General features: G+C 43.5%; 1 protein-coding gene across 2 annotated transcripts in view; it reads right to left on the bottom strand.

The window, feature by feature from the left end:
- ARHGEF38 (Rho guanine nucleotide exchange factor 38) overlaps positions 1-26,532 on the bottom strand; it is a 39,106-nt gene extending 12,574 nt beyond the window's left edge. For both annotated transcript variants that reach the window (XM_054825487.1, XM_054825488.1), the window contains exons 1-8: positions 26,189-26,532; positions 17,336-17,526; positions 14,652-14,775; positions 10,103-10,250; positions 7,062-7,079; positions 2,477-2,676; positions 1,827-1,960; positions 34-138 (exon numbers count right to left, since the gene is read on the bottom strand). In XM_054825487.1, coding sequence (XP_054681462.1) covers positions 34-138; positions 1,827-1,960; positions 2,477-2,676; positions 7,062-7,079; positions 10,103-10,250; positions 14,652-14,775; positions 17,336-17,526; positions 26,189-26,378 — 1,110 coding nt within the window. In that variant the 5' untranslated portion in view covers positions 26,379-26,532. The remainder of the gene's footprint in view (positions 1-33; positions 139-1,826; positions 1,961-2,476; positions 2,677-7,061; positions 7,080-10,102; positions 10,251-14,651; positions 14,776-17,335; positions 17,527-26,188) is intronic.
- Between the last annotated feature and the right edge of the window lie 550 nt (positions 26,533-27,082).

Below are 27,082 nucleotides of genomic sequence, written 5' to 3'. Positions count from 1 at the left end.
GTGTCTACAGATTTCGAAAAGGCCTGTACCCACCTGTAGATGTTGCGACGAGAGTGAAACATTCTTCACGCACAATTTCACAGTCTTCTCTAAACTCCGAAACAACTTTTCTTCCTTATTAAAAGTTTGATCTTTCACCTAAAATAGATGTTTGCACTGTTATTTTGGCAGCCCAAAAGAGCCTGGCTAATGAAAGAAACATCCAGAATGCTGCTGGAAAAATCCCAAACTTCCCCTTTGAAAACAGAACAGATTGGCCCCTAATTCTCCCAAGCTCCAGTTTTAATCCAAGGAAAGTCAAACAGGCACAGGGCAACATGACAGAGAATTTAATTTTTAATCCTTGTGGAAGCAAGGAATTGCTTTATTATAAGCACACCTACGTGTGCCAATAACACTCTTCATTTTCTGCATATTATTGCTCCATTTGAGGAAACAATAGTGAAAATTGTAAGATATTTTTATGTCATGGCATTATTTTCCTGGGTGCTTCTTTATGGGTGATGGGGAGATTTCCCCCAGGCAGGCTGTAGATGGAGCTGTTACCTCTAGAGCGATGCCAGCTCTTCAGCTAGGAGCATCAGCAGCTGGATATAGCCCTGTACTACTTTTTTATGCTAGCTGAAAAAACCCTGAAAATACGTTTATTTCTGCCAGCCTTTTACTTGAGGAACTTGAGAAATCTGGAGTCTCGTTTTCAGTGGTCTTGCTGTAAGGGTCGCAGAGTGTTTCAGAGATGTGAATTGGGAACTTTCTTAGTCTAATTCAGTAGGAGAGAGGGCTGAATCTTTTTAACAGATGTATCCTGATTCTAAAATGATTCTCAAATGTTTTAAGCTTAATTAAAAAACAAAACAACAAAAAAAATAAAACAAAAGCTTCTAAAGAAAAAAAAAGAAAAATCACATTTCCTCTTAATCAAATTCAATTCCCTCCTTTTCCTCTGATTTTATAGCCTTGCTGGTGTCCCATTCTGAATACAAAAATTTCCACTGTACAAATAAATGAACAGAAAAAATCAATGTGGGTAATTTGCGTCAGAGAAAGGGGGAAACCACTGATAAAAAACAAAACAGGAAAAAACAGCACATATCTTGTAAAGTCACATCTAGAAAGGCAAGTGACCTTGTATAATCGGCCATCTCATGCAGTGAAGTGCACTGGATATAATTTTCAAGGTCAGCTGTAATTGATTTTCTTTGAGATTTAGATTTAAGCTTTCCTGAAAATGTTTATCCTGCCTAAGTCTTGAACTACAACCTCAAAATTATGAAGGAGCATTTTATTTTTGGCCACCCAACACCCATCAGACTTATGACACTACCAGCGTGTAGTACTACCATTTTTTGCCTCTGGTAGTTTTGATGGTTCTAGATCCTTAAACGTGTAGAGGCAAACTCCATGGCCTTTCCTAATCAGAAATATTGCTCGTCTTCCTCGGTGGCTTCAGAACCTGAATGTTACAATGCAGAGCAAGACAGACTGAACACGTCCTCAGCACCTACAATAACTATTGCCAGTCTATCTGCTAAGCGCTGATCTCAGCCTGAGTTTCACAAAACTACCAGCCACTTCCTCTTTGCTGAAGATCAGAAGTTTGAGAAACTCTTAAATAAAAAAGGAAAAGGTGGAGAACACATTACGTTATTTTCTATTTCAATCACAAAGATCTTTCCTGTCTTCTGTGACAGTCAGAAAATGACTTTATAAATGATGCAGAAAAAAGCAACACCACAAACTCCATTTCCAACATGTTTTAAAAAATGCCCAGTGCAAAAGCAGAACTGAAGCTGTCAATGCAAATCTGCAGTTGGATGAGTAAGTACCTGAGGTTCTCCCCCCGTCAGCATTTTCAGATGGCTGGTGACCCTCTTGGATTTCTTGCTAATGGAGTGGATATTCAGTCGGGAAAACTTTTCTTTAAGGGTTTCATCATCATCATTCCTCTTATACTTCAGCACTGCAGACAGAGAATTTCATGACACTAATAATCTGTATTCACAGAGCTTTTCACAGGGACGGGCACACAAATATGAAACCATTTGAGAGCAGACACTTTGATGTCACTTGTTGTAATCTTGTGTGAAAATGCTTGAGATGATGAAAACCCTGTTATCGATGCTAGCCTTGGGAAGAGTGAAGTTAGGGCTTCAATGTGGCAAGTCTATAAGAAATATTGGTATCGCTGCATCTTAATAATTATAAGCATTTGCAACTGCATTATGGACAATGAGCTTGGATATAACATGAATTCTTTCATCATTTTCATATTTCTGGAGTTACCAGTCAGATAACATAGCTGGCTGAGGACAAGTGACATTAAGGCATCTGTTACCTTCTTGAAACCCAGTTCATTACACAACTTGGGTAGCACCAGCCAAAACTGTCATAGTGATATAACCGGAGTTGAAACCTCTCTTGTAATTGCCAGCCCAAACCTACAAAGACAGAAGAACTCACTGTGCCTTTTTCTTACCTAAATCTTTCCTCCTTTTAAGTTCATTGATGTTCATATTAATGTTTTTCATAGCCAAAAGGGCGTCTTGTAGCGCCTTGTGGTCAGGGTGGCAAGCAGGAGTTGAATTCAAGAGTTCACAGAGTAACAAGGGATATTTCATCACCCGTTGCACTGGTTTGATCATCAGGGATCCCATGTCCATTAGATTTGGCTTTCCTCTATAATTTATACAAAAAAAATTGTCACATAAGGACAAACTCCTTGCAGACAAAAACTTCTTCTTATTTCTGTCTAGTCATTGAAGCTGCTGCCTTTTATATCCTTCACTTGAGCTTTCAACTACAGAAAATATCAAAACCAGAGCAATGCTTTGCACTAACTCATAGAAGTGCAATTACCACTTAAGTAAAAAAATAAGATACATCTGTCAGGGAACAGGGGCCGTTGTAAATGAAACTCTCCTCTCGCCCCCTCAATGAGAAATACACACCAGGTCTGAGATTTCTGTATTTTCAGCAACCTACCAGACTATTGCTTAGACATTACCTCTGAAACTGTCCCACTCAGTCTGAGGGTGCATGTGGTACAACTTGCACCCCACGACACCCAGGAAGGGAGATGTAGGTGGAAGAACAAATAACAGGAAGTTTGAGGAACACATGTGAGTGAATCTATTACATCCTGCTCTGGCCCCTCAGGCTTAAAATTGCAACATCTCCCTGATAAGAGTAATGGTGATGCCTGTTCATGGCTGTATCCCTTCTCACAACATCTCTCAACTTGCCACAGTGACCCTTAAGCTTTACTGTCTTTTACCTGTGGTTTTTCTTTGCTGGCTGCCAGTAGGTTATTTCTGATGATGCCAGAGCTTCCAAAGGGTAGCAGATCTGACCTGGGGGAATGCTGAAAATACAGGATGTTCACCCAGGCTTGATCCAACCTGCTGGAAGTCACCTTACACAAAAGCAAAGCAGGCAGCTGCCTAGGATGGCAGAAGAATGAGGGTAGGAAAGTCACAGCTTCCAGCGTGGGCACAGGGATGATTGGCTCCAGGCTCGATGCCCGCTGGCTTGGCAGGGGCAGCAGAGCAGCTTCCCCAGGCACCCGAGCTCTCTATGCAAGGAAGTTACCAGCCAGCTGAATTCATGCTCCAGCCCCACACCGGACGAAAGCCTTTGCTTGCACTCTGTAGGCTTGAAGGGGAGAGGCTGTGCAGTTTGCAGGCCATTGCAACAGCCTGGAAGAAAACAGGGAAGGGCAGGACGGAGACACGCGTGCTTGCATTACCAGCCACGTGGCTGGTAGAAACATGGGGTCTCTCCAGAGTAGGGAACACCAGGTGGCCAATCCCTAGGGCCGGGGCCAGCCACTACTGAGGCTCCAGCAGCAGGACAGACACGTCCATTGTCTCTCCTGGTTGCAGCATGCTCCTGAGCAAACCAGGCAATGCTCTAGCACCAGTGCTGGAACGAACTACCTGTGACTCACAGACCTCCCCCTTGAAACTGAGCGTGAGCTGCTGGTAACAGAGTGAAGGGCAGTGAAGCAGAGCAACCTTGTCATTTGCATGACCAAAAAGGCTGCTTTAGAGGGGAAAAGGTTGTTTGATGTTAACTATGCAAGAGTTAATGCTAGGCGAAGAAGGATTTCTGCATATGGAAAGATGGAGTAACACAATGTAGAAGGATAATACAAAAAACAGAGAACAGCCACTTGGTTTTGCAGGCTGACATCTATTGTTTTGTGCAGCAGGAAGAGTAAAAGAGGGGGGGGAAAAGCTTTCATTCCCATTTTTATATGTATAAAAAGTACAAGAGCCAATCCTTACTGCTGACTAATTAACGATTTGAATGCCTTTGAGAAGAGACATCTGCATATTTAAACCATCTCTCTTGCACAGGCATTATCTGTAAAAAAGTTCTGCGTGAAAAAAAATTAACAGTAGATGCCTTTTAAGGCTTCTTGATGTCCCCAAACCTTCTCATCATTTCAATCCCCCTCATTTCCCCTGTATCCTACATTAAATATAGAGAGCTATTTTCCCTTCTTTCAGCTTCTGGCAGCAATAATGAAAAAAAAAAATCTTAAATTGTTATTGTTTTCTCTGAAAAGCCCCATGAATGCAAATCTATAAAAGCTGCTTCATGAATGGAAAAATCTTCAAGTGTCTTCTCTTTATATAGTTGCACTTTGGACAGCTGCCCAAGTGATAAACAGCCCTCTGTTCGCATATCTGCATGACACAGTCTTGCAATATGGTTCGAGAGATAGTAGGTTTGTTATAAGATAATGACTCCCTGGGGCACTAAATGCCACAAAGTTCAACTCATCTAATTCTCCCCAGCAAGATTAGCTGATGATAGCCACTCTCCCTGGACGAGTCCCGTTTGTAACGCGCCCCGTTAGGACACACCCGGCCGCTGGGCAGGACATGGCCTTGCCATGCAACCGAAACAGGCTTGTGACATCCATTGTGCAGAAAATTAAGTTGATAATTCATTTGTGATGCTACTTCAGGCTTCCCCCCCAGGTTACTGTGAATTTAGCAAGTATTCTAGATCATATGTAGCTGTACCAATGTAATTGCAAATTATTACTGTAGCTCTGCAGTAAATGCAGCTGGCTTAACTGCAGGGAGCATCACAGCATACCCTTCCTCCCTCCACCCCACAGAACACAGTCACAAATGCAATAAGATTCCCGCCTGTTTTAAAAACACATGGTGGTGAGCTATGCAAAGACAGGTGATTCAGGATCTAGTTTCATTTGGTCCCATTACCCAGCAACTAAGTCCAGCGGCAAACACGGTAGCTGGTATGGTACCGCAGGGCTGAGCCCCGTGTCATACTCAGCGTGGCAGGTTTGAAATGGTGTGCGTGCGTCATGGGCTGCAGCATGACTTAAAGTCTCGGGCTTCATGTTTACTGTGTGTGAGTTCGTTTTAGTACAAGACACACAGGGCAAATAATTCACTGTGCCGTACGACTCTTATGCAAACCCAGGGAATTCACTGAGGCTGCAGAGTCGTTAAGCCAAGCAGAATTTAACCTATCGAGCTGCTAGCAAAGGGCAGCACTGTCTGGTATTTATGTAATTGTTTTCTTGATCATGCTTGAATGAAAAGCAATCTAGGAGCAGCAACATCACAGACCATTTGGGGTGAGTTACGCTGTATTTTCCAGTTCAATGTTAACCTGATTTTTGGGCGCGGTCCTGCCCAAGGGACTCTAAGCTGAGTTGCAGGTGATGGCACTTCTGAGTGCCCTGCCAGTCAGCGGGGAAGGCAAACGCCACCATACCACACGAGGTAGCTGAGCTCAGGGAGGGTCCCGCAGCTAAACCTGGCTCATTGCACTCTGCTCAGCTTTGTAAGAGCCAGTTTAAACTCAGAGTGTGAGTTGTATCCTACACTCCACTGGAAACTGTTTGAAGGGGAAAACCAGGCATTCATTTCTGATAGGGTCATGCAAGGCAGAGCAGCCAGTCTTGCGCTATTTCTAGATGCATTGTTGTCTCGCATGATCTTACTGGGACTCTGGATATTTTGTTCCTCTTGGAGCCCCACTCCTTGGGAGACAGGAGTATACAAAAGTTAGGAGTTAGCAAAACAAAATGCAGAAAAACTATTTCCTATCATAGATTAAAGCCTGAAAACCCCAAATGTAGAATTTCAACATGCAAATCCTTCAAAGTGTATTTTTACACCGATCTTATTCATGACATGCGATTGACTGACTGACCAACAAATTCTCTGATTTTACAGGTGTTCCTCTCCTACCAATACAGACCACACTTGCTCCTCTTTTCTCTCTTAACATTTCTGTCTGGGGTTGTAATCATTTTTTTCCGTTCAGCTAACCCCTCCTCTGACCTCTTCCTGCAGGTGACTTCAGGAGATGCTGCATTTCAGTGATTCCAACCTGCTGGATGTCCAGAAACTGCAGCTGTGATAAACTCTCCTTTATGGCTTTTCAAAGACGTCACATTTCGCACAGAAGTCCCTTTTACCACAAGTTATTGGTGGCTGGGTGAGTATTCTGGCAAAGTGTTGCAATGACCTTGTTCTTTTCTGATGTTCTTCCAGCCACTGTCAGAGGGAAGATCCTAAGGTGAACTTCTCATATAGGGCTACCGAAGTGGTCTTCACGTTAGAAATAGCTTTACCTGTGAACCTAACGTGTATTGTAGCAGGCCTACAGAGGCCTAGGCAAAATTATTTCAGAGTGTCTTGATTTCAAAGACTGACACTATGTTATTGACAGCCACTCTTGTGGACCTCAGAGCTCTCTAAGCACATCTATAGGACAGCATACTGATAATAAAGGGCTCCGAATGAATTGGCAACCAAATTAAGTAGCTTCGTAAACCACAAGTTTTGAAAGATACTGCAAAGCTACTGTAGTGGTAATTAGAAAACTAGACAGGCTTAGGGCAAGTAAAACTGAGAGTCTTTATCACATATGTCCTAGAAAAATCTATGGGTTATACTGACACAAATGGCTTGTGTTCTTAAAATTTCCACATGTACAGTTTTAAGCATACCAAAGATAAATTAAAGATATTTTAAAGATTCTTTTACTTGTAAGAAAGGCATAGTACTTACTCTTCCTCATATATCTTTCTGCAAAAGAGAAGAAAACAAAACATATATTAGATTCCTCCTAAAAGGATTTATACAGATCAAGGGCCAGATTCTCAGATACACTTCAGTGACACAGAGCAGCCGTAACTGGCCAGTTATCTTAGGTTTATGGCTGCTGTGTGTCAGCAGAACTGCACAGAACAGCCAGAGGGTACTGGTGAATCTGGCCCTATATCTTTTTGAAAGGACAGCCCCAAATGAGAAAGGATTGTCAGAAACCTGGCTTTGGCTTTAAGACCCAGCCTTGTCCTAACACTGTTAGAGAAGGAAGTTTGGGTCACTGTGCTAACAATGGTAAGTAACATCAAGTCATTAATACAAAAAGTAAAATTAAACATGTCATTCTTACACTTTACATACCTTCCCATCTACTCTCTTTAAATGGACATGCATTTTTAAACGAGAAAGAATACACTTCAGCCTTTTAGGATACAGAATCAATGAAGCTGTTGAGCTTTTTGTAGGCTACACATCAACTGAAACCTCTTCAGAGTAGGATGGTGTTGATACATATACTGAAAGCAGTAGGGACATATAATTGTAGTTTGGAAACATGCAAACATGTGCATAGAATATTTTCCTTATGACATGAATTCACTCAAATGCAAGGGAACCAAAATGTTGCTCCATCGCTGCGTTAGGCTTTCCTGACACCACATTGTCAGCCACTGCTTTTTGACTGCCTGCACTCGTCTGCTTGCCCACTGGTGTCTAACTGAGCATCTGGAAGCTGGTGCTTTCATTGCTTCTGCACTGTCAGCATTTTTCGTGCTTATGACGTCCCTCTGCCCCTGTAATAGTTGACCAAGCTACTTCAGGCTGAAAGCAGAGCAGGTAGTTGCCAGCATCCTTTCATTTTTACCAGCTGCATTTCTTTGGCTAAGCTAGCAAACAACATCCCCAGTTTGCATAATTACTGCTGAAACATGGGACTCTACAGAATTTGGATTTGCACATGTCTCCAAGGCACACACCTACATTTTGGGATGGAATTTCTCCTCGTCAGTCAACAGGAGGAATACGAATCTCAGCATGGCTAATTAAATCTCATTTGTCTATACAGATGTGCAGACTGCCACTCTCAAGTTGCTCCTGATGTAGAAGTTGTTTCTCATACAGTAGATATTATTCGGCTGAGGAACAGAACCCCCTAGTAATGTTAGACCATTTTAATTTTTATAAAATGAAACAATATTCTTTCCAAGGAAAAAAATATAATTATTTAAGAAGTAAACATTTTTCAAGAATAATCATCACCAGTCCCCGTACTTACTATGTCTCACAATGGAAAGCAGCCTATAATTTATTTGGTAAAAATGCTGTATAATTTTCTCCCTAGGGCAAGTATTCTTCAATCAGTAGTAACAGGTTCAGGTGACCACAGCTCTGCATTTGAGTGTGCACTTTTAGGTTTTAGTATTTGAATTGGCTGCAATCTTTAGGCACTGGGAAAAACCACAACGTAGCATACGTGAGCCAGTGCTTTTTTTCGTTGGTTCCTGTTTAAAGGCTAATCAGGAAAGAAGACGACAAAACAAGGCTTCATTGTGAGGAAGGCTTTGTCACTTCCTGCTAGCAAAGGCTACAATAGCTCAGCACAAAATATCTTTTCTCTTTGCAAATCGCAGCTGTGATGTTGGAACGGGAGCTCCTCTTGCTGGCTCTAGAATTCAAGTGGCAGCATCCACCCTAGCATGTACGTGGATGCTATCTTTTATCTTTATTTCCTTCCATGTCCCCTTGCCTCAGCAGCAGGGATGAGTGAATGACAGTAGCGGCTTCTCTTGATTAGCTGGAAAAGAATATTGTAGGCATCAGCAACTAAAACACCCCCTTAAGGGAGATACTTGGCCATCCGTTAGACTGAACGCCTGAATTTATATGAAAATCTATTTCTTTCAACTTCCAGGGTAGCTAAAGCCTAAGTACCCTGCACATAGACTTTGTTACGTATTTAATAACTGGACATGTTGCACAAAATAAGCCTTGTTTTCAATATAACCTGCCTTCAGAGTGAACATTTCTCTTTTAACGTTGTTAATATTTTCCTCCACCACTCTTTCCAGATTTCACGTGGACATACTTGCCATCTCCCAAGTCTTAACACATCTCTGCAGAGCAATCACTAACTGGGGTGTGGTTGAAACATCTGTTGGTGATGTACACGCCATTATTAGTGATAGCCTTACATCTCTCCTACAAGCATGCAGCATGGGCCTTTCCCAGAGTTGGAGGTAGACCTCTGATCTGAAAGACTGTGGTGTGTTCCCTCCGGACAGCTCCGTGCGACAGTTTTGGGAAAGTAAGGGGGCAGGGAGATTTATAAGTGGGAAGAGAAGCACTCTCCATGCAGTAAATAAGCTGGTTCCTGCAACTGGCTGCAGGAGGAAGCCACGCTGGAGGAAAGATGGATCCGTTATTCTGCAGCATCCCCAGTTCTTGACACATTTCCCTGAGGGACTGGCATTGGAGGTGATGGCACAAAAGACCTTCCACTGGTGGGACCTGGCAGCTTGCTCCAATGCTGATCACTCTCAAACACTCCCATCATGAGGGGTCCAGCGCCACACAGACACTCCAGATCCCTGGGGCCTTGCAACAGGGGCCCAGAATCACCAGTGAGTGTGAATAACGCCGTTACAAGCTATTTCAATTCAAGCAATAGAATTGCTGAAGACAAGGGCAGCACGTTCCCTAGGAGCTGGGCAAGGTGTTCCGATAGCCCATGATATATATGATGCAGCATTTTTTTTGCCAGTATGGGGCACTGAAGCTAAGGGAAGAGCAACCTTTCTTGCGCTATTTTTGGCCATCTTAGAGAGAAAGAAATCTAATCATGGCCCCTGGCTTGTCATCTTTTCATGAAAGCAGCATAAGCCAGAGCTCCCAGCAAGCCTCATAAAACTCCAGATTTACAGGGGACCTTTCATCTACATCCATTTAAAATGTTCCCTGCCAGGCAACTGACTATGGACGGAAATCATCATTTGAAAAGATCTTACTTTAAGGACTGTACACAGTGTCTTAAATGCTGCTTCAGTTCTTCATCCTTTTCATAGGATTCCAGCATGGTGTGTGCATCATCGTGGCGATAGCAGTAGATTTTATATGTGTCTTCTAGTGGGCCTTTAATCTGCAAGAACACTTCCCCTGTTAAGGAGAAAAACAAAGCATGTCAAGCCAGACAACAGCATCTCAGAAGGAGTTTTATTATTCCACCACATTAGCCGTGAGCTAAAAAGGCTGGCTTCCACTTTACTTCCCTTAGAAACGATCTTGCGTGTTTATGTGCATTATTTATTACATGTATTTCTCAGCTGCTCATCTTTGTCATAGCCAGGCACCATTATATCAGTGTTAATGCACAAAAATTCCCTCAGGAAAAGGCATGAAATCTCTACGCCTCGCACCCCTTCATGCACAACCCCCTAATTCACTGTCCCAGCTTAATGCCCCTTCAGTGGAAAGCACACAGGAGAGCTTAACTGTTAAGGGGAGACCATTTTTGTGTCGTGCGCTGGCAGGAGGGATGAATGTAAGCCTGTTAATTTTCCTTTTGACTTTTTTTTTTCAACTGAATATGAACTTGAATGGGTTATAACAGGAATAATGACTCTATCTCCCATTAGCCATTTCACTTTTATCTGTTTTGCAAAATCCTGAAATGGCAATTGTTATGGCCATAGAAGAGAGATTTTTCTTCACATGACAGAGGAACAACCTGCACCCCTCCCCTAATTAAATAAAACCACCGTGGATTACAGCCATTTTTATACAGTGTCTAGGTTTATATGCAACTGAAGGGGGAAAACATTTTCATTTCCAGTCCTCCACACCACGATTTTCCCCCAAAGAACAGTTGGGAATTTTAGAGGCACTAAAGTAGTCCTGCACCCATTTCCCATTTAATTGTGGTGCCTAATTCTCTCAGCCTAAAACTCCTGTGTTGGTTTCTGTGTATGTATGAAATATTATCCAAGCGGAGAAGGCATGCTTCATCTTTTCTGCTGAGATATTAATTCGGTTCTTACACCCTTACGTAGCAGCACCCTGATCAGCATCCTTGGAAATGCACATAATAAACAACAGCAATGGTGAAAACTCCTGTCTCGGGCATTTACTGAAAATTACATCTATGTGGCAACCAGTCCAATGTTTTACAAACATTCCTGTTGAGTTACAGCAATGATTATTAAAGTTAAAAGCCAAACACCCCATTAATTGGGAGCTCTCTGTTCATTCACAGAGCGAGCGCCAAGCTGTCAGGCATCCTGCATGTTTCATCCTGACCGGAGTGGGCTGTTTCATAATACATTGCATTGAACTGCTCCGTCTTAAAGTGAAAAATGATTCAGTTACCACAGTAACACAGCTCTGGGTTTTTTTCCCCTAGCAGCGAAGGTTAACTGGGCTGTCTAATGCACGTTGGTTTCAAGGTGCGAATAAGGGAACAGTAATGGAGCTAAGACCACACAAGTTCATTTTAGTTAACTGTTAAGGCCACAGTCAGAAAAGCACCAGCATCCTACGGTTAAATGCTCTTTAGCTGTCTGTCTTATGCTTAATGCTAATGCTGATGGCTACCAACGCACACTGCATCCTGACTTTCCCATGAACTCTCTATACAGGCCTTTATTAGCCAACGGGGTAAGGGGAAACCTTAACAAGCTTTCTCTTGATCCTGCTCCCTTGGCGCCTGATTCTCAGAGATGCTGAGTTCTCACAGTTTTCACTAACTTTAAGCAGAGCTCCGAGTGCTTAGCACAGCCCATATTATGCCAAGTCCTCAAGTGAGGTTATGTTTTCAGTAGCAAAAATGCAAGCTGTAGACTTACAGCTCATTTCAGCATATACTAGAGGCTGGAAATTATCATTCTTTTCTCCAGAATAAGATCTATGAGCAAGATTTGTTCACTGATGTATTGTGCCACAATGACAGATACTTTCATTGATGCTCAATGATGAGAAAAATTATGTGCTGATTTCACAGATAGGGCCTTTTAAAAGCAGATAGATTTCTTAAGTCTAAAGCCCTTCTTGGTTCTGAGCCATATGGACCAAATCAGATGAGCTTTGGGCATATCACTGTGAGAGCTTGCTTTATGGACCAAAACCACATTGTATTTGGGCTCGGCTTTAAAAATACGGAGTCTTTTGTGCACTCTGGCAGATGCAAATCATCCTGATGCCTCTTAAGTCGTGGTGGTCATCAGTCTCTAAGAGAAGATCCTTGGAGGAAGGCTTGAGCGACAGAAACAGTTTCTCCATGTGGCTTTCAGTGGTGCTTCCTGTGTGAACAGGAGGGAGGGAGGGAGAAGGGGTCTAATAGCTAAAGCCAGGGTAAGGTTACTAAGTCTTCACATCCCTCCGCACACAGTATCCAGAACAGAGAGGAGAAAAAATAGAGGAGAGAACTAGAAGGGGTATTTAACCTCAGCAGCATTTAGCATCAGAAGACCAAGCACCTCAAAAGGTCCTTCTACATTAGCATTTTAGCTCAGTTTAGGAGAAGGGCTTTTGAAGCCAATCTCTCAGTAGTCCTCATCTCCCATGCCTTGGCTGTGTGGTGGAGCCATCACAGACACACAAACTGGATCCCTTTGAGGATGGTAATTACTGGAAGACACACTCCAAAGCTACATCTTATGCAGTCCAGCCATAAAGGGCATCTCTCAATCTACAGGAACAGGCCACAGCCAATCTGAAGTAAGACCTCTTGACATGCGTAGTATGGATACCAGGTCCTTAGCACCAACTGTTTCGCTCTACAAGTCTGCTCCAATTGGACATTACTGCTTGTCAATGGGGACATAGCATAAGGTATGGAGAACATAGGCTAAAATAAGACATGAATACGAGCAACCACATTGTTTTGGTCTCAAACCAATGAATTAGCAGTTCTCCTAACCTCACAATGACAGGGTTGCCTTCCAAAGTAAGATATTTCAATGCAAGATGTTTAAATACCATAAACATGATAGAATATGTTAAACAGATTCTCAGCCTGCCTTTTCGGTAGACTGGATTTAACAACTTTTACACTGATTATGGAGATCCTGAAGACAAAATTATCACCTCGCTGTACTTTTAGAGGATGACAAACTTACTAACTTATTGCTTATAGTGATGCAATTATTCTCCCTGCTTTTGTCTCAGCCCTTGGAAGAACATCTCACAGCTTACTTGCCATCTTTTTCTCTGCCATAATTTAGTTGACTCTGTGATCCACAGTTCCATACATTTTCATGGTTCTTTGTCTGATTCTAGAGAAATACACCCTAATAGATGGGTGAAATTGTTTGTCTTTGCTTCTGGATGTGGCAGGGAACTAAAAGGATGATTCTCTTGGCTGTGAGAAAGGCATTTCCTGCTCAAATAGAACATTGCTTATTAAAGGGATGACTCATCATGATGCACTTTTATTGAAATACCGCCAAACAACACAGTCACATCAAACTACGTTAAACTGTTGCCTTGGCAAACCAGATTGAGACGTGCTAGGATTAATACTTTTCCCAAGCCTCATATGCTTTAGTGTCATGTTTCTTAGTCAAATGGCAACCACTGATTTTTTACCTTATTATTTATGAGAAGAGGGGTCCTTTCTATAGCGTGTTACCTGTGCTATGGGGTCAGTTTAGTGAAGAAAGAACCTCGTTGACCTCTGAATCATGGCTGGAAGTTTTTTAAACTAAAGTGGCTGACTTTGCACTAAAGCAAATTAAGAATTCTCACCTGATCCCTTAAGGTGGATCACCAACTGCCTGTGCACTGAAGAAGCAGTTATGGGAGAGCTGATGAGCGGTAACTTCTTAAATCTCTCCAGCTGTGCAAGAATGTCAAGTGAATAGATCACAGTCTTAACATTCATAGCCTGACCTGCAGAACATGTGACTGTTGTGACATATCCAGGGGCAATCCATTTGCTGAGAATACCCATGATCCCTACAGACATTCCTGCACAGGTTCCCACAAACTGCATATCCATTACAGCTTTCTTGCCTTTACTGACCGTGTCCCTGTTAAGCCTTAACCACCTCTTAGATGAATTGTATTGCCAGTAGATACATGTTTACAATGTTCAAGGGGTGGTTGTGATATTATTATTCCAATCATTTTTAATGCTCTTCTTGAATGGTACAATTATGAGTATGCAATATAAGAGTTGGTGTAAGCGTGAGCAGAGTAAGGTAGGCAATATCAAACTAGATGAAAAGGATATTATCAGTATGTGGCATAACTCAGTGCTGCAGTTTTTACTCATGCTAAACTACTCCCTCCCTTCCTTCCTTCCTTCCTTCCTTCCTTCCTTCCTTCCTTCCTTCCCCTCAACATCCAGATGGATGGAAAAAGAGCATCGTGATCATACGAGTACAGTAGAGCAACTGGACAGGTTTCCCATGTCATTTTTCCTGTGTCATTATGGACAGCTCGTAGCACGTTAGCCTCTGGGAGTGGTACTAGTTAAGTCTGATGAGGGTAGAGGACAGGAAAGTGTTATGTTTATTCTTTCATGTAGCTTTGCAGAACTCAAGAGGACAGTAAACATACCGATTATTTGCATGGGTGGTTCCACATCTGTCGTGGCTTCTTCCAACAATGACAGTAGTTTGGCTGATACTTGATGGACCAATTCAATGTTGCTAAACAAGCCATCCACGTCAAAGCGAGCAATCTAATGGAATACAAATATTAAGCGGCTACTGATGAAGGATAAAGAAGGACATTGTGTATTACAGACCTTCTCTTGCTGTGCCCTGAGCGTTCAATACTCCAGGAAGCACCACTTCTGCAAAACCTCATATAAACATCCTCCTTGTGACTTCAAGGACACATATACAGTTTTCAGATTAGTATATGGTCAACACAGTTAACAAAGGGCATGTTATCAAGTGCTTTTAACCTTATTTTGAACTATTCCTAATCTGAAAGTGTTTACCTAGGAAGGAAATAAATATTATCATCTGAATAAAGAAAAGATCCTGAGCTGGCTTTAAAATGTTTGTTTACTTTCCCACTGAGGAAAAGAATAGTTGACAGTCGGTTTGATTCCCTGATTACAGGTTGCTAACGAGGCCACTACATAAACTGAGACCTTGGCGCTTTGGTGCCAGCTACCAGGTTCAAAGACTTCCTGATGGTGGTACCATTTTAAGTTAGTTGTTCTATAAATCCAAAAATACAATCAAGATCATATAATTTCCACTAAAACAAACACATTTACAATTTTGGGTATTAATATAACCTAAAGAGCTTCCTACAGAGCCTGGGCACACAACATGGACTTCAGTGAACTGCAAGAATTCACACCAACAGAAATTTTGATTTAATGTCCCTACTCATTTAAGAGCAAGTAAAAAATTTCCAGGGCACATACTTTTCATGCAGTAGTTACTTATTTCCTTGCACAGCAGAGCAATAGTTAATATTCAGGGACAATTGGAGATAGCCAGTGATAATGCGCTCATATTGAGAACAAAGGCAAGACTGATTTCGACATCCATATTGATACCCTCTGAACATATCTCTCCATTAGAAACAGAATTGCTGACTTACATAGCAGCTTACCAGATGCCAGGAGGATCAAATTGCACGCTATTGTAACGGAATCAGAAATATACTTTCAGTACTAATGCAGTTAATTTCTTTATAAGTATTATATGGGCTAAAACATGTTTTATCCATTTGGAAATATGAAACATTCATTGCTAGGTCGATTTTCTAAATGCTATCCTTCTCTAAACACATTACAAACTTTCAATACGGTAGTTTATCCAAGAACTAGCCTTAAAACCATACAACATTCTTGAAAGCCTTTCAAAAATGCAGAGGTTATTAAATAAAGACAGTTATAATCTCTAAATTACTTTTCCTGTATACATCTAGCACAGGACTTCTGACCTCCACTCCAGCACAATGCCTACACATATTTGGAACTACGCTGTGCATGGACACTTACACACATTAATACAGTGACAAAGGACAGAATCAAAATATATGTTTTCAGTTGGCTGAAAAAGAGCAAAGGAATACAACACACTTGTCAAAAATCTCAGCGAGTTCAACCAGGGAATACTCTTGCTCGGTGCCGGCCAGGCTGGGGAGGGAGTCAAGTGGATACTATTTCTAAGTGGATGAATGAGTGAGGAGGAAGAAGTCAAGAACTCCTTAAAGTTATGCCAGGAGATGCCAGCTCTTCTGAAAATGGGTTGGAACAAGCTCTGACAGAGTTTTTAGAAAGAAAAAAGGTCCTGCAGGAGCTTAAACAGCACAGGCTTCAGCTGGCCACAGCATTACCCAAAGAGGCAGTGCCAATGTCATCTAAAGACACTTTGGCCGCTGCACCTGTATTTTGTCACCAATTTCATAGGGAACCCTACATACAGAATATTTAGTTTAAGGTCTGTGTAAAATTACTTTCTCCTGTATTAGCAGCAGATATCATTTGTGCAGCCTCTGTGAATGCTATGTTGCAGGCCCCACAAATACAAATCTTTCTCTGGACAACCTCTTCTATTCCCAGCTTGCGGCTCCACAATTTTTCTACAAATTGAAATACTGTTGAGGAAATGGTGCTCTTTGAAGTCTCAGCTGAAAAAGAAAATGGGTATCATTGGCCTAATAAGATCTTTTGCCTGAAAGATAGTTTATGAGCCTTCCTTCTTAAATTTACCTTTTCTGTATAGAATCCAAATTTCTGAAGTGCTCACTGGGCTGTCAGGCATGGTATTTCTCCACCACAAGTGTCTCTCTCTTGTCTAAAAGGCTGGATTAAGTTATCTTTATGACTGAATTTAACCTTGATGGGGAGGTTTATGCCATTCCAGGTTGTTATCATGGAAAATACTTGGGTTTATGAGGTTTTACTGCTTTTGGAGGCGCCAGTAAAGGTCTGCCGGGGCATGTACCAGGGGTTATGATTACAGAGCAGTATGGAGAGATAGAAGTTGCTACTGCAGTCCACGAACAGAGATACAGCGCCCAAGCTGCCCTCTGGGCAAGTAGCTTGATGCAGGCTTTGTGCAAGGGCAGCACAAGTGTCAGGAGCATATCTGACTTCCCGGTCTCCTCGCTAGAATGCTGGCACATGTCTTTCCGGAAAGCTGGCTCTGGACCTGCTCCTGGCACCATGCCACTCTTGGACTGACACGTGTGCTTGCATTAAGATTATCTGCAAGGAGAACGTGAGATGAGACCTTGACATCACTGCTTTGTCCTCTGCCCCCGGCGCTCACCTGCTTGTTTCTCAGGGGCTGAATCACTTCCTTGATGCAGAGATCCAGGTCACTGATATAGTCTTTCTCCGTCTGCATGAGTTCCGCAATGATTTTCACCCTCTTGGCCATCATGCGTCTGCTAACTTGTTCTTCATCCTCCCGCAGCGAAGTGGCAGGGGTTGAGGACCCCACCTGTGGGGCCATTTTTTCTGTTTAAAAGAGGGAGATTTGTGAGGAGCATTGTAATCCCATGTGTTCACCTGGCTTGCCCTGAGTGACCGTGGGGGAACGTAACCGGTGCCTGTTGGAAACTCCCAAATCGCTACAGGGAACAGGAAGAGAAGCATAAGAAATGGCAATCCCAGATCAGACCGAGTGTCATCCCATCTCCCTCCTCTAAAAGTGGATACAGGTTTGGTGAAGGAAACCTTCTATTTGGCAGTAAGGGAATAACCCATCACCGGCTCCCCCAGCTTTGATGTTATATATGTGGGCAGAAATTTTCCATGGAGCACGGGAGAGTGATCCTTGTCACACTGAAATTCAAGGATACCTGATGCCCTTCTACTCCTTTAAAAACACAGTCTCGGTCTGACATCTATTGTGATTTGGAGGACAGGAGAAAATGTGTTCCTGTGGAAGAAAAAGGCTGTGTTTACCATAAATAAGCTTCACTGGAATAACCTTTGCTCTATACGGTGTAATGTTGAGTCTATTCATGGGAGGCTGAGGGCCATAGGTACTGGAAGGCAAACTTTCAAATGAAGACAATGTTACTAACGATGACGATGAAACCTGTAATTCTGTTTAAAAAAATTTCTTTGAAAGCGGCAAAGGAATTACAGGACAATATGGGAAAACCTTTAATGATCAATAACAAACAATTCATGGAACAACAGAGATCCCTGGGATCAGGACATTCTTAACTATTTTCCCATACTTAAGACCTAGAATATCTCATTTGTTCCACATACATGGAAATGCAAGCGAGTCTTCTACAGATAGGTAATTTATGTATGCTAGAGGGCTTGCACACAACCTACTTATCTGTAATGATGGCCTTCCCTTTTGCTGGTTCGTAAGCCAGCCTGCAGACATCCATGTTAGCTGTACAAAGGGCACCAAATTTTATCTGTGTACACTGACAATCTGTATTTTTCATTAGGGAAAACACACACACACACACAAACACACAAAGTGAAAGATTTCAGAGGCTATTCTGGTGTTTTTCTGCTAGCCACAAGATGGTGCAGAGCACCAACAAAGATGGACATATCATTACCGTACTCATCTCTGCATTACCCAGGTCGTGCTTTGACAGCACGAGCTTTTATTGCTCAGTGGCAAAGGATGGGAATCTCTGCTGAGGATCAGACTGCTACACCTTCGTGTCAACTTCTTGTAGGGAGCGTACTATATAATGAGGCAATAGCAAGCAGTATCTGATGCTTTGCTCATTGATAGCCAATACTGAATATATTGCAGTTGTTTGAATTGATTGTCAAGGGTGAGGTCATGAGCACTCAGGTGAGCATTGAACAGCATGCAGCTCACCAGTCCAACACCAGCCAATGCTGTAGATGATAACCTGGAGCTGGACTTGTGGGAAGACCAAGCAGCTTTCAGGAGAGAGGGCTCTGAGCATTCTTCTGCTGAGAGCTGTAAAATGTTGTAAATCCAATGTATCGTCATCCCCAACCCCTTCTACAATTATGCCAGCCACTGGTAGTCAGAAAGGACAGTTTTGTTATTAATCCTTCTCCCCTCAGGTTTCCTAGTGAGACTGATGTGACCACAGTTATTGTTTTAAATAGCTGCTTTTGGGACTGCACCTCCGCCTCCGTACTGATAGTTTTAAACAGTAAGGACAAGGAACCCAAACAAACCATGGAGGAGTGGCTGTTTTTTCAGACTTTTTTGTATTTAGATGTACTTTTTACCTTCAAGTTTTTAGCCTTGAAATCTATGTATAACACAGGTATGAACATTTTGTCCTCAAGTTTGTACACAGACAATAAAATGGAAACATGATGAAGATGTCTCCCCCTCCTCAAGGCTTGGGCTATCAAAAGAATTTTAAGCTGAGTCTTGCCCTAGTGAGTCCACACTGGTGTGAGTGCAGGGACTGCACAGGAGCTCGCACTGGTGCAGAGCTCATCCACCAAAGATGCTTCGTGCTAGACAAAACAGACTCTGCCCTTACTTTAGTGAGAAGGAGAGCAAAATTCGTACCAGCATCGCTCCACAGCTCCCTCTGAGCAATTTTCTGCTAGGGTTGCAGAATGAGACCGCCTTGCCTGCTCCTTACGTGCTAAATCAGCAGGTACTTTTTCCTCTAAAAACTTACAGTATGTAACCACACTTATAAATTCACAAGGAACCACATGAACAATCCATTTCCGTTCCAGTTCTGCACCAAAATCAGCATTTTTCTTGAGACCGGGTGTGACAATGTTTGCGTGCCTGTGACTGTATGTGAGAGTGCAGGGTGACTCCTGAGAAAGCACAGAGAGAACCAGACGTCCTGGAAGATCTCAGAAGTGTCATTTTGTCTCAGATGCAGCACCATTACGATATCAGATGGAATTTGAAGGTAAACACAAGATGCTGTGCAAAAGAACTTTCTAATCTTTTATACTGGTGGCAAGGGAGGGCATTATATGAGCAAAATAAAGCCACTGTATCCCACTTCAGGCTTGAAGTCGCAATCCCTCGAGAGGCTGTTCTTTCAGTTTATGTCATTAGATTGCCCTGATCAAATTTGATTCCTGAATTATGTCAGGGCTCATCTATTATCCTTATTGCATGATAGATAATAATGCCAGGAAAGAAGAACTATTCTCAACAGGAAGAAATAACCGTGAGAAATATCAGGTAGATGCTGTTTCCTTATAGAAAACATGTTTTTTAATAAATGTATCCTTTTGTTAAAAGTAATATAATTTTCCATTTTCACTCAATACGTTCACTTTTTCATTTCAGGCATGTCTGTCTCTATAGAATGCAACAGCAAGTTCCTGAAGTGATGATTACAGCCAAAACCTGTGATTTCATGTTCAGCAGATTGCTTTTGACCAGTTTGAGAACAGTAGTAGCTTGCTGAAATCCTTGTGGAGTAAGTGAAAGTTTAATGAATGCACAAACAGCAAATGCATATCTGAAATATAAGCATACTCGTTTCTACCTGGTAACATGTACCAGCCCCAGAACGGTGGGAGAGGGAGGATTAGCAGGAAGAGACATTGCTGAGGATTAACTGTTACAGTAAAGGATATGGCTCGCTCATCCTTGGAGTTGCCAGGTTTAGAAAAAAAGAAGGAACTGTGTGTTGAATGGTTTATTAGACAGTTGTGTCTTAAGACCAGTTTACAAAACAGGAATTGGTACTTTTAGTAGGCATAAAAATGTAAAGTAGAAGGTAATGTTTGCAATTGTTCTTTGCGATGCCAGTTATCTGCAGGAGCACCTTTCTGGAGGACTTTGCTTTGGAGAGGAAGGTGATGACTTTGGTTTTCCAGCTATGTCTTGAAGTATATGGCTCTAGTTGCACGAAACAAAAGGTTCACTATGTGATGACATGGACAAAGCAACCACACGTCCTACACAAACAATTTCTTGCAAGTGTGAAGTCTAAAAATATCCCGCAGATGGAGACATGCAGCAATGCAATGAGAGCATGGAGGAATAGAGCTTGCAATGTGCAAATGCAGCAGCTCTCTTCTCGGCACAAGGGAGGAATTGGGGGATCCACAGCAAGCAACTAGAGGAGCAGCCATAGCAGGTTTGCAAGATCTATGCATGCAAATTTCCCTGGCTTTCCCACCTAGAGAGTGAGCAGCTCCGAGAGGTCTGCTCTATCCATCCTTCCAGGCAAGATGCTCAGGTTGGATATTACGTTTGCCCTTGGGGATGAGACCCAGTTTCTCCCCATCCAATGCTTTCCATCTGGAAGTGAAGGTACCGGCACAGGATATAGCAACGAGTACAATGATGTCGGTGCACGGAGTGGGTAACAGGCCTTTTCATTACTGAGGCAGCATTTGGAGGACGCCAAAGGAACACAAGTTCTGCACTCACACTGTGCAGATACGAGGATTTTGCCTGGCACAAGGGAGCAGTGAAGGCATAAGTTATCAAGGTATAACAAACAAATTACAGCATTACTGTGTTTTCACATGTGAAACCTGAATCTCACACCACCCTGGATAAAATTACTCCTCTGTGAAAGCAAGTCCTCAGATAGCCTGTACCCTCAGATAACCTAGCTATTACACATGGGAATGTACACTGGCTTTTATCAGCTGGATTTGGGAATGAAACACAGGCAGCCAAGTTCAGAGGCTGCTGCTGCAGCAGCTTTCCTCTCTCTGCTCGCAACTCCCCTCGCACCGCAGCCCCAGCCCTGTCCCTTACACCCCTGCTTCCACTGGGATCCTTGGAAGTGAGGGAGCCTGGAACGGGACCAGCAGTGGGAAAGGATGGAGTGTCCTGCTGCGTACAGGAGAAGCGCGTCGCATGAGCTAACACACAAGGAGTTTTACTCCCGATCCCCCTCCCCTTGAGAAGGACCACTTCACAGGGGTGTCATTATACTTTTGCACCAGAGTTATTACAGTGCAACAATATGGTGCAAACATGGTGCAAATTAGATCCACTGAACTCCAAGTTGGGCATTGAACTACAAAAGAATTGGGAGAGGGTTATGGAAAATGCCTTTTTTTCTTTTACTCACAGCTGCACATAACAGCAGCATTGTTCAGGAGCAGGTCTGTTGCACAAGGGCTGCGAGTCACACAGGCAAAAAGCCCCTTTTCTGAACACAGGAGGAGAACACCGCAGGACCAGAATGACCTTGCACCAGTCTTCCCGGGCAACAGGTTTGCTCATAAAATCTGCATCAGAGACTTCCTTGCAATTAGGTCATTCAATCTTTGATCATTTTTCTGTTCCATAAGGTACAGAAAATATTTACATTCAACACGCAAGTTCTTTCTTCAATTCCTTGACAGCAGACTGCTTTAATTATATGTGTGCTGACAGGACTACAGAGAGATCCCATGTGACCACAGTGGAAGGGAAGAAAGCTTATCATCAGGTGACAGAAGAATGCCCTTATTGTTAGCGCCAAAACTTACAAATAAACCTTTCTAGCATGTCATATACCCGTATAAATATACCACTCCTGTGGCATTGAGCTAATATGTTAATAAAGTAAGAACCGAGGAAGGGGTGCATCTGAACCACTTCCCCTGGGACACATACGCCGCAAGATTTGGCACGGATTAGCTGTACGAACTGTGAGCTGTGTGACCCACAACACCAAGTCTCCCAGTTAATAAAACGTTTGCTAATACGCTCAGAGAAGGATCCATAAACCTCCTTGGGTCCCAGTCTTCACTCGTTTACCCTGGTTGCTGTGACTAGTTATGCTGCAGTAACTCCTAAGAGTCCTAAGCCACACGGCAGGACTTGATCGTGCTAAGTGCTGTGCAAACACAGCAGCACAAAATGGATTCTGCTCTGAAAAGATGAGCTCGCTTCCCAGCCTGGCTGCCACTGCAATAAGTTCAAGGAACTACTCCAGCTTTATTGCAGTGCAAGTTAACAGAATTAGATCCTGTGAGCTTAAATTTGCACAGGAGAAAATAAAAGTATTTGTTAGAATGTGATTTCTCATCACAGGGTACAGGGGGGGTATTTTCATCAAGCCATCTCCCGCACTTCAGGAAATAAATCTGGCCTTTTACTCCTTACCGTACTTCAGCAAACCAGCCGCTCCAAAGATCAATACATTTTGCGGTGAAATAGGATATTACCAGCATTGTAGCCCATAGAAAGTTAATGAGTAAGTACAGTGCAAAGCAAATAAGGAACTGGGGAGAGGCGCGGAGGATCTTTGCTCCTGGCGGGAGGTGCTGAGAAGCTGTGTGCACGGGCAGCCCATGCAGGCAGAAGCGGTGTGCTCTGCAGGCAGGGAGCAGGAGGGGATGGAGGAAGGTACCCCGCTCATCATGGAGCGGAGGGGGATGAGTTGCCTCTGACTGGGCTTTTGTATGCCAAGGGATAGCAACTTTCCAGGAATTTGTATAATTTCACAGGTTTCTGCATCATTTCTGGTGGTGGTTATTTCTCGTAACTACATCAGACACAGACAAAACGTGAAATTTGGGGTTCAGATGTGAGCTCTGAGGCAATACTTTGTGGTAGCTGTGTGAATTGAATCGCTGTATCTGTTACAAGCATGTCACTGATGTATTTCAAATTGAAGCGTGTGCAAATCATTTAACAGTGCAGTTGACCCATTCACAGCTAAAGTTATAAGGGAACTCATATGTAATAGATCTGTAAGACGAGGAGTATTTTCAAAGCATGTATTGTCTGGCTGAACACTGCAAATGTGATCTCTGATTCCTTCTCGAAACCCACCATTTCCTATAGCTCATTTTTCACACCAAGCACAAGTTTGGTATATGATTATTAACAAAACCCAACAATCTGTCCAAAACCTAACAGACAGTGCACTATGTTTTAATTTCCTTTCCATGATCTGCCCTTTCTGGTTGATCGCGTCTATCCCCATGATATATTGTATCTTAATCTGCCCTGATCTTGCAAACATTTTTGTGCCAATAACTGCATCCAGCAAACTCCTCTTCCTGAAATACATAGGTACTCACAGAACGGTAGCTTTAGGTTAATTCAAAGACTGATTCTGACAGTAATGCAATACACAGATATTAATATAATTACTTTTACAGCTGCTACTGATGGATTTTCACTGTAGAAAACAGACCAACTCCTACCAGCTAAACAGCTACGGATAACGTAGTTGAAAACAGAACTGCTAAATAACCATGTTGTGCCACTGCTTAAGGATAGTAGCAAGTTCATTCCTCCTGAAAGGATGTATGTGCAGTATGCGCAGGATTTTCTAGTGAATGTAGAGCACAGCACTGCATAGAAATATCACAGGAGATGTGTCTTAGCTCTTATAATGACCCTTGATATTATTTCTGCACCCACCACAAATGCTAGTGAATGCATCTTCCTTAACCCCATTCTTCCCTCTTTAGAAAAGTGATGCTTCTGTCCAGTTGATGGAGAAGTATGGAAGAAAAAAATATATATGGCTTGATCAAGGTATTTCTGGACTCATCCAAGAATGCAGGTACAACCTGAGTTCTGGATGACGGCATGGTTGTATCACGAACCTAACATTTGATAGCAATTGCCGCCTTTTCCCCTAGCTAAAATGCAGGCTGCAGGCATTTGGTTATCTCACAGGATGAGTTGAAATAGATGCACTACTGCTTGCCAAGCTCTTTGAGAATATAATGGTTACTTTGCATCTTGTTTCCTTTTTGAAAAGAGTAAAGCCAGGAGGTGTTGCATGGCCATTCACACCAGATAAGGTATTGAATAGATGTGTCTAGTATAATAATTAACAACGAAAATGCTTTCTTGTGGTTTTAATGAATCCTTAATTTTAAAGTGAAAAACACTTGCAGAGGTTTGCACCTTTGACAATGCTATTGTGCTCATGTTTGTAGACTTACAGAGCAAACCACCTTGATTACCCTGGAGATCTGGGTGGTAGGCTCCCTTTCTCACTCTTCATAGAAAACATTTCAGATTCTGTACAAAACAGCAACTTAAGAGAAATCCAAGGGCAGAAACAGAATTCTAGGGAGTTTTTATGCCTGACTGCTTGCTCACTTGTTTTTGTTTTTTTGTTTGTTTGTTTACAGGCTTTTATTTGGGGAGCTATATTTCTAGCACACTGAGCTGCACTTTGAGCGTATACTTCAGAGCTGCTAGAAATGGGTTGGCGGGGTGGGCAACAGCCTGGTTTCTACTCAGGGAATCACATAAAGCACACAGAGGACTGGAAGGGCTCTCAAGAGATGTCTCACGCACGCCTCGCTTTGCGCGAATGTGCTGCAACGCTGGCGTAGGCATTGCGCTGTAAAGACAGCTTGGTCCCCGTGCTTGCCTCGATTGCCTGCCACTAGCAGAGATGGGGTCCTGCGGCTTCTGACTCTTGGCTTCTCAGCCCCGCTCACGGGGGATTCCCTTCTGCAGGGTTTGCTCCTGTCTTACACATCCTTCTCCGTGCTAATACCAACCACAGTTCTGCAGACTGTCTGTTAGAAAACATATTAACAGGGGACTATAGCAGGGAGGGGCAACTAAACACAGAGCTTTTCTTCCAATTCATATGGGAAGCAAGTGCAAATTATTACCATTTGTATCTTTTTGCAAAGCAGTCACCATTCTAGGGTGATCGGAGAGTCCTGACCTGGTGATACACAACAGACTGTTTATGTCACCAACAGGTCTGTTGGGTTTTCTTACCAAGAATGAAGAACTCAAAAACTTTGTGCCAACAAAACCAGTTCCCTCACCTTGGAGTAAGGTGCTTCACATCCAAGCACTAGTAAGAAAAATAAAGAACATAAAGGCATGCAATCGTAGCACATCGTCAGCACATCAAGTCTGGGATCCATGATCATTATCAGATCCAGGCACATCTAGCTCACCAAAATTTGATCCAGATCAGGCCTTGGCACACAACCATTTCTTTCTCTTCAGACTGTAAATACATTTCATAGGAATTTCTACTGACTTTATATTTTCACTCTGAGGACGGGCAACTTCTAATCCAATATAAAGCCTGCAAGTACCTTTTACACCCTGGAAGCAGGGGGCAAGGGTGAGAGGGGGACAATTGCTCACTCCAGCCGTGAGTGTGTGGGGACAAAGATTGCCATTCCCTTCTTTACCTCGAGGCTGCAGCCTGGAGGGCATCAGGATACCACCCCAGCCCAGAGTATCCCTGGCAGCGCAGCGCCAGGCAAGCTTTCCCGGTACCTTGCAATTTCTGGCTGTACTCTGTCCTGTCAGACTGACTCCTCCTCAAAGTGCCATGGTCCCCGCCGGTGCTCTCCACCACAGGCTCCGTCTTCCTCCTCTCCCCCATGTACAGCTTGTTCCTCAGCAGGGCCAAATTCCTCCTCCTGCCTCCCACGCCTTCCTTGCCTGGACAGTCCGTGCTCGCCATGGCCAGCCTTGCCTTGTGGTGGCAGTGGCCGTGTGGGATGCAACAGCTTAATTTTTAGGGAGGTGAACTCGCTGTCCGGGTGAAGCCTGGCTGCTTTGGACTTGGTTTTGGAGCAGGGCTCCCCAGGGGCCCGGGCTCAGCCCTGCCACCTGTGCTGGAGCGGCTCCACCCCCGGGAAGCTGACGCCCCAGGCAGTGTTTGCATTCACCTGCCTTATGTGCAAGCACGCCTGGCCGGGCGGTTTCAGAGCCAGCCCTAAACCGCAGCCATTCACGGCTCCTTTCCCTGCTTCAGGGTTCAGGGTAGGCTCCTCACCCGCCGCAGGGCGCTGGATGCCGGCACCCCGAAGCAGAGTCGCATCCCCCCAGCTTTGCCTGGGCTGCCCCTGCCGTGGGCTAGCGGGGAGATGCCCGAGTGCGGCAGGGCATGGCCACGCTTTCATCGGACGCCTTCCTCTCCGTACTGCCGGGGCAGCAGGAGGCAGAGAGCAAGACAAATGGGAAGGGGAGGCCAGCCACCCCCTTGACCCTTTCTCCTTCTCCTTCCCCGGGACTAGCGCCCAACCGGCAGCCTGGTCAGGACCCCAGCTCCTAACGTATCGCATTGCATTTGTCAGGCTCCCCACCCCACCGAGAGGTGTAGCCTTTGGGCTGGAAACGCCTGATCTACAGGTTTGAAGGGAGCTGCATCCCCCAGGACAAGGA

The sequence above is a fragment of the Grus americana genome, chromosome 4, assembly GCF_028858705.1.
Source record: "Grus americana isolate bGruAme1 chromosome 4, bGruAme1.mat, whole genome shotgun sequence".
NCBI lineage: Eukaryota > Metazoa > Chordata > Aves > Gruiformes > Gruidae > Grus > Grus americana.
This window is presented reverse-complemented; position numbering and strand designations above follow the sequence as displayed.